Genomic DNA, 8,278 nt, shown 5'->3' on the forward strand with positions numbered 1-8,278 from the left:
AGCTCTCTTTTCTAAATGGGATAATGAAAGTATAGGTGTGTGCCTCAGTTTCCACATTTAATTTGGGCTTAAACCCAAGTTAGACCCCGGGAACCAGGCCCTGGCCTGTGGGCTGTCTGCAGTCAGGTGGACCCGTACAGGGTCCCCTGGGTAACAGGTGTCCGGCTGTTCAGTTGAAACCCAGCCGGGACTGTAGCGTAGGCACCCACTGTCTTTCCACTGGTGGGCAGATAATTAAAAATCCATGTATATATTGACAACATTAAATTTTACTTCTTTCCCTTTTTGAAGTGAAGTTTTTTTTTTTCTAGGTTTTATTTAATTATTTGAAAGGCAAAGTGACAGGGAGAGGGGGAGATTGTCCACTCACTGCCACATTCCCCAAATGACAGCCAGGAACTCCATCGGTCCCCTGTGGCGGGGTGTCACTGCTGGGGCTGTTACCTGTTGCCTTGCCAGAGTGCAGTCTCTAGTTGGGACCATCTAGTTGCAAATGGTAGCATTTCATTTGCACACTACAAAAGCGGTAGGGGACTAATATCCAGGATTTACGAAGAGCATCAGAAACCCAGGGACAGTAAAAAAAACAACCCTGTGAAAAAATGGGCGAACGGAATGAATAGATATTTTTCTTAAGAATAGATTCAAATGACTAACAGACATGAAAAGATGCTCAGGCTCCCTAGCTTTCAGGGAAATACAAATGAAAACCACATTGAGGTTCCACCTAATTCCACAGAGGTTGGCCTGCATTCAGAACTCTATTAACAACACCTGCTGGTGTGGCTGTGGGAAGAAAGGTACCCTCCTTCACTGCTGGTGGGAGTGCAGGCTAGTACAAGCACTTTGGAAATCAGTATGGAGAGTGCTTAGAAAACTGCAAATAAACCTGCCATATGACCCAGCTATCCCGCTCTAAGGAATATATCCCAAGGAAATGAAGACTGCGTATGAGAAAGGGATCTATAATCTTATATTTACAACAGCACAATCTACAATAGCAAAGACATGGAAACAATCCAGATGCCGGTCCAAAGAGCAGTGGTTAAAGAAATGTGGTACCTCTACTCCATGGAATATTATTCAGTCATTAAAAAGAACAAAATTATACTAACGTGTGGTTTTAAAAGGAAAAAAGAAAAAAAAAAAACCAACCTAGCAGCTTTACCCTAGGGGCTGAAGATGGTGGCTTTCCTGCTGCACGGCGGGTGCCTGGGCCCTGGAAGGCCTAGGATGTAGTGTGTTGTCATATTTATTTCCATGCGTTTCCTGAACATTCTCTCCTAGCACATGGTAATCCTTTGCTAATGGAAAGTGTTGTTTCCTTGAGGATTTTTGAGGACGAGGTGGTACTTTGGTAAATATTGTTAAATATGTTGGATGACTTCTTAAAAAAGAAAGAGTGAGTTATATATTTGAAAGGCGGAGTTACAGAAAGAGATTTTGTCTGCAGGTTCACTCCCCAAATGATCCCAGGACTGGCCAGGCAGAAGGAATTCCATCCGGGTCCTCCATGTGACTGGCAGGAGTCCCAGGACTTGGGTTATATTTTTCTGCTTTCCCAGACATGTTAGTAGGGAGCCAGGACTTGAACCCGTGCTTACACAGGATCCTGGCTTTATGGGTTGTGACTTGACCTCTAATGCCATACCATCAGTTTTTTTTTTTTTTTCTTAAGTGTACTTCAATTTTTAGTGTCCAGCCTGAAAATAGGGAGATTATTTCTGGTCTTTTCCCATCTAAAGTTTCTTTCAAGCATTTTGACAAATATTCCCTGGATAAGAGCAATGTAAAGAGACCAAACGCTGTTTTGAGTTCTGTGGGGATCACCAGTGCTTAGCAAATGATTTTAAATATCCTATTTTTCCCAGGCAAGGCAAGATGTAGTGGTGAAAGCATCTCTCCTTTGTTAACCTTAATTTTAATTTGAGTGCCTATGTGTTAAATTAATACATACCCAGTTGGTTTTTCCTTTGCGGCTAAGGAATTAATGAATCTTGGGAAAATCTCAAGAATCTTTTTCTTGAAGAAAAACCACTAATTGGAAGAGGGCTGCTGGGAATTCAGGATACAATAATTGTGAAATCAGATATGCTCAATGCTTGCAGCATAAGCAAAAAACGTGCATAGTTCTTTGTTAGATTCATTTTCCACGAAGTTTGATGATTCCTAAAATATAGTCACGTGCCAGATGAAGAGGTGGGGTTTTTATGACAATGATTCTGTAAAGGTTGTGTTGCCCAGTGACATCACAGCCACAACAGTTTTAACTTCCCAGCACCACGCTTCTCAGGACTTGTCCCTGTTGAGCGACACGTGCTGTAATCTGAGTCCCGGGTTTTAGCAGACAGACTGAAGGGACTGGAAGCCCAAGTTCTCCTGGAGATGTTACTGAAGCAGTGATGACATCAGAAGACGTTATTGTATTCTCAGGTCAATGGCACCAACTTCACCTTCCGGAGTGCAGGCGTCTTCATCGTCGTCCTGGACGCGTGCAGCGTGCCTTTCCGGCTGACGGAGAAGAAGCTGTTCCTTCTGGCTGACATCAGTCACGTGGGAGAGTATCTCCAGACCAGCATCCCTCCAAGGTAGGTCACGCATCCCTCCAAAGAAGGTCACGCTGGCTGCTTCACAGAACAGGATGCCCTGTGCATGTGGATTCCCCCAAGCAGACAACGGCCACAGGCCCTGGGCTTCGGTTTGGGCTCGTAATTGTTCACTCCAGAAACATCCAGGGCTCTGTAGACAGTATGTGCCCTTTCTCAGCTCTCTTGGCTGCCCGTGTGGTCCACGTTCCTTATGGACAGCCCTCGTGTATCTGCAGAAGTTGGAGGTTGGAAAGAGAAGCTCTTTGCTTGGAACATCGTGGTCCCGATTGCTAGTTCTAAGTTGATCTGCTTTGCACACACCCCGCTCGAGAGGATCAATACTGATTAGAAGCAAACTTGTGGGCGGTTTGATCTTTGACAGAGGGGCAGCTTTGTCCTGCAGCTGTGACCTGGATCCCTCCTTCACTGGGACGCAGTTGGACAGAGCAGGTCTGAAGCGCTGGAGTGTCTGGTTTCTCTCTTGCTCTGGCCTTCTTGGTTTCAGTTAGTTGATCTGTGAGGAAAGATGTCCTAGACAAACTCCTGGGGCCGTTTCCTCTCCTGGACTTTGATGTAGACATTAAGTCAAATCATGCAAAAAAAAATGGGCTCAAGGCAATTATAGCTGATACATGTCCAAGACCTCAGTATTCCTGAAGGATTTAAAAATTTTTTTTCTAATGTTGAAAACACACAGACACTACCCTCTCTCTGAAACAATCCATGCTGAAATTTCACTACAGCCATTTAGATGTCCTGGTCCTGCAAGGTAACCTATAGATTTAAATTTAAACCAACTTATTAAAAAATCACCAGAAGGTTTATAAGAAAGGGATGTAGGAGAGGTTTTTGAAGTACTGGAAGTGTTCTTTCTTGGTTTGGGTGCTAGTAACAGGTTTGGGTTGTAAAAATTTAAATGTTGCAGACATTTAGGGATGCTGTTCTGTGTGTGTGTTGTGTAGGGATGCTGTTCTGTGTGTGTTGTGTAGGGATGCTGTTCTCTGTGTGTGTGTTGTGTAGGGATGCTGTTTTGTGTGTGTTGTGTAGGGATGCTGTTCTCTGTGTGTTGTGTAGGGATGCTGTTCTGTGTGTGTTGTAAGTACGTGTTAAGAAACTTGAAGAGGTCCCCAGGGCAGCTGTGGTTCAGCTGCTACAGTGACTCTGAATTGCGTCTTTCCTGATGCTGCAACACCCTACACTCAGGAGCCAACACTGCTAAAAACATTTAATAACCTTAGTCTTAAGATTTGTCAAGACTCATAGTAAGGAAATAAATGTATTACCAATGGATACGCGACAAGAATGAAATAAGAAAGCCTGTTTCTGGATTAGAAAAATTGATATGATGGTGTTCCTCTACCTAATTAAAATGCAAATTTAGCATATTGCAGCTAGTGAGGGTAATACATAACTCCTCTGTTATTCTTTAAAATTGACCCTGGAGTTCATCTGCAAGAATTAATGTAAGATAATAAGAAAATATCTGAAAACAAATCAGTGTTATAAAGGACTGATACTAATGTTAAAATGAACCAGGAAGCTGTGGTAATGAAGCCAGCATGGTGTTGAAAGAGCGAGAGAGGGAGGAATCAAAACTAGAAAACCCACCGAGCCATCTCTGGGTGTGCATTCATTCACTAATGAAGAGGGCAGGTTAAACCAAGCCATGGAGAAAGAACAGTTGGCTTGGCTTTTTTGAATTGACATTTATTTGCTCACCTAATAAACAAATAATAGATCTTACAGAGATGGACGGAGTCCTGAAACCAAACAGCCATCCTGCTTTGTTGCAATGGATTATCCCCCAAAAGACCTCTGTCCCAGGAGATCCAGTGTGTCTCCTTACCTAAACGACTCTTGCTTTCCCTCCATGTTGTGTTTGCGTTGGCAGCAGCAGAGTCCTCGGCTGGGCAGAGACTGGGAACTGCAGTGGCAGGCCTGACAAAGCATCTGGGCCATGTCCCTCGGGTGCTCTGCCTCTTTTCTCTGATTTTGGACTGACCCAGCAGTTGAGAAAGCTAGTCCATCAGTCCATGCAGATTGCAACTGATTCTGATTTCTTTTTGCACCCAGGTCGATTGTTCTGTTGAGCACAAGAGGAGAAATTAAGCAGTTGAATATTTCAAATGCATTAGTACCTCTGGGGTTAGCCAAACCAGCTCATCTTTATAACAAAGGTTTGTATTACTCCGTGAAGTTCCCATGAGGCCAGCACTGTTTGATTTTGTATGGTGGAATTTAGCCACCAGACTGTTTTCATGAGCTTGTTTTGCTGGAGTGGGCATCATTAAGCTTGTTCTAAATAAGGCATATTGTTGGAGGAAGTATGTTGGGATGTGTGTTGTTATTTGGGGCAAGAGGTGGGTGGTGAGAGTTCATTTGCTGACAGAAGAAGCGTAGGTTTGTTTTGTAGGGTTGTGTGTGTGTGTGTGTGTGTGTGTGTGTGTGTGTGTGTGTGTGTGTGTGTGATAGCTGTCTTTAATTCGCTTACCTCCTGAGTTATCTTACTGGAAGTAATACACTCGGACTGATTTTTTCTTCCTGTTGTAGGGAGTACCATATTCTTGGGATTCAGTGGGAACTTTAAGCCATCATGGACTGCCCTGTTTACCAGTGCTGCTGGGCAAGGCCTCGGGGTGCTCGAGCAGTTCATACCGTTACAGCTGAGCGACTACGATTGCCGCAGAGCCAGCCCAGTCCACAGGAAAGACCTGGAACTGTTGAAGCACGCTTCCAAAGCACGTTAGAGACGCTGCAGCTGCAGTGCTGGGAAAAGAAAATGTGAACTAACTTATTTAATTTATGGCATTTTTAAAATGACACTGTTAACCCAACAGAACCGTTTTTCTTGTTTGATACAGAACGGAGAGAAAAGAGTTTAAGGGGATTGCTTGAAAACCAGCTCACGCACCTTCTAGTTGTAAAAAATGGTAAAGAATCTATTTGTATTTATCAGGCTGGTGTATTCTGAGAGCAGTTCTCTTACTCCTCGCCTTCCGCCCCAGGGTTCGACCATGGCCGAGCAGGCTGTGCTGTTTGTGTGAAGGGGTGTGGCGTGCTGGGGGCGTCCGGGAGGGTAGCACGTTGGATACTTGAAGTCTGGCTGATGCTCAGTTAGGTTGCTCAGCAGTCAGCCTGGGTGCCTGGGGCCCTGTTCTAGGGGGGAAACCTTTGGGGGTTTTCTGTGATACCGAAGCATGGAGCTTTGAATGGCAACTTGGGCCAAGTTCTTGCCCTGTTTTCGGCCATTCCTTTTAACTCACGTGTCTGGCAGTTGATTCTAAGGATTCAGCTGTCACACTGGAAGTGTGTTAGGGCAAAGGGCTTTTAGCTGTTAGAAACACCTGCAGAGTTAGTGACCACTGGGCAAACAGTTGACTTGCACCGTGACCCAAGGGTGTTGAAGCCATTCTTGCAGCTTTAAAACTAAGCTTGTGTTGACTGCTTGTGTTTAAAATGCAGAGCTGGGCAGAATAGTTACTTTCTTTCTTGTTTTTTAAAGGCTCAGGACATTTTCCTGAACTGTAAACTTGGATTGTCTGAACTTGCACAGAGAAAGTCTGTTCTTGGCACCGCTCTTGCACTTGGCTTTGTTGTTATGTGTGCAGGAAAGCTTTTCTGCTCACCATCCCGGCCAGGAAATACCCTGGAAACAAGGATACCCCCAAAGATCATCACCCAGCCTAGGGGGAAGACCCTTGTAAGGGCCAGAGTCATGGAGGGAATATTCAGAAATGAACTTCATCACAGCCTCACAGTAGTCGGTCAGTCTTCATGAACGAAATTGCCCCAGTGAACTAGAAGGGGAGCTGAGCTCGCGGGGACTCCTGCCGGTGGGGAGGGCAGGTGGTGGAAGGTGGTGGCCCCGCAGCCTGGAATGTTACCACAGCAAGAGGAAAGAGGCTGGCGGATGCCTTCACCTCTACAACCCCCCAATGCAGCAGGTGCAGTGGTGGGGTGCCCGCGGGGTGGTGATGGGAAGTGCATCTGGGATGACACTGGCCATGAGTTCAAGTCCCCTCTCCTCTGCCAAGGGCACGGACTCGTGGCCCGTGCCTTTGTGTCCAGAGGGACCACAAAGCAGCCGTGGGACTCCTGTTCCTTTACAAAGTATGCTACCTCAAAGTGCTACCAAGAAACCTTTCTCACTGAAAGTGCTCTTGTTAAAGTTTAGTGGGTTCTTCTGTTGTTTGGGGTTTTCTTGTTTTGTATATTGATGAGTGAAATCTTACCTATTAAATGTATTACTGGATTGTGGTTCTTGAAGGTGATTAAAGATTCTGTGTGTTTTGTGATTTAAATATCTTTGATATATGTCTCTTTTTTAAGGGATTTGGAGAGGATACATAGGCTCCAGTATTTTCGTCCTGATTTATATAGTAATAACCAGGGTCTACGTCAAATCAAAAATGTGTGTGTATGTATTTTATGTATGTCTGAAGCTTTCAGGTTGCCATCAGTCACCTTGTTGCACACCTGCCCCAGGGGACAAATAAACCGGCCTCATGTTCTGCACTGCCTCAGCTGGAGAACACGGGATTCCTGCCCTGAAGAGATGACGTAATGCTTGGAAGAACCCAGCTGAAAGGCAGCTCCAGTGAGGGATGTACCTAGCTAGTTCAAGTGCCTGCCAGGCTTTCCTGCTGGGCCAGCATGCACATTCCATCAGCAGAGTGCTTGCCGAATTCTTGAGATAGAGGTAGAGTTGACCCTCTTGAAGTCTGTCTAAAAAGCTAATGTGTTTACTTGAACGAGCGATGGGAATGAGATAGTGCAATATCTTCCACCCCTGAGCCATTCCTCAGACGGCTTTGATGATGCGGTGGCCCCAGCCAAGGCCAGGAGCCCAGAACTCCCTACGGACTTCCTTTGAGGGTGGCAGTAACCTGTCCACTGGGCCATCTTTCACTGCTCTCCCAGGTAAATTACCCGGGAACTGGATTGAAAGTGGAGCTGCCATGTCGCAAACGGGCACTCAGCTGTAAGATGCCAGCGTTGCAGGTGGCTGCTTGACTTGCTGTGCCATCGCACCACTCCTCCCAAAGTCTTTAGATTATGTTTAGTATCTGGAGAATCCGCCCCAACCCCAGAAGTGGAGGCCTGCAGGATTATGCCATGACAGGTTACATGCTACAAGTGTGAGCCTGCGCGCTGGGCAGCAGGTAATTTGCAAGATCAGGAGAGGAGAAAAGGCAAACTCCAAGAAAGCCATCACGGCCTTGGCTCACAAATGGTGCTGTTTCTGTCTTGCTGAGCTGTTTGAGTCGTTTTACTCCTGCTTCTCTTCCATGTGAGGAGGAGACGTGGTTAGGCCCGGGCGTCATCGATAAGGAAGCAAGCAGTTTTTCTGTAATAATCGTAGGATGAGTTGTGATTTCAGAATGAGGAACTGTGCCCCAGGGGTCATAGATTTCAACCATGACAAGCTGTGGAAAAATTCCCTCTAAAATACAACTGTTGTCCACGAAACACCTTTATTGGTGCATTTTTGTAGTTTTTGTAAGAGGGGATAAATTATTAGCATCAATATGCAAAGTGTTTTTTTTAATAGATTTGTTTATTTGAAGAGAAATCTTCCATCTACTGATTCACTCTCCAAATGGCCACAGTATCTGGGGCTGAACCAGGCCACAGCCAGGAGGCAGGAACTGGACCCAGACTTCCTCCAAGGATGGCAGGTGCGCACACAC

The 8,278-nt window shown here is 45.5% G+C and overlaps 1 protein-coding gene across 1 annotated transcript in view; it reads left to right on the forward strand.

The window, feature by feature from the left end:
• Window positions 1-6,889, forward strand: part of CEMIP2 (cell migration inducing hyaluronidase 2) — a 67,634-nt gene extending 60,745 nt beyond the window's left edge. Inside the window, exons 22-24 of the mRNA XM_040980941.1 lie at window positions 2,434-2,588; window positions 4,662-4,765; window positions 5,139-6,889. Of these exons, the coding sequence (XP_040836875.1) occupies window positions 2,434-2,588; window positions 4,662-4,765; window positions 5,139-5,335 (456 nt within the window). The 3' untranslated portion in view covers window positions 5,336-6,889. The remainder of the gene's footprint in view (window positions 1-2,433; window positions 2,589-4,661; window positions 4,766-5,138) is intronic.
• Window positions 6,890-8,278: the final 1,389 nt, after the last annotated feature.

The sequence above is a fragment of the Ochotona curzoniae genome, unplaced genomic scaffold (genome assembly GCF_017591425.1).
Source record: "Ochotona curzoniae isolate NIBS_2020 unplaced genomic scaffold, NIBS_Ocur_1.0 contig_3502, whole genome shotgun sequence".
Taxonomy (NCBI): domain Eukaryota; kingdom Metazoa; phylum Chordata; class Mammalia; order Lagomorpha; family Ochotonidae; genus Ochotona; species Ochotona curzoniae.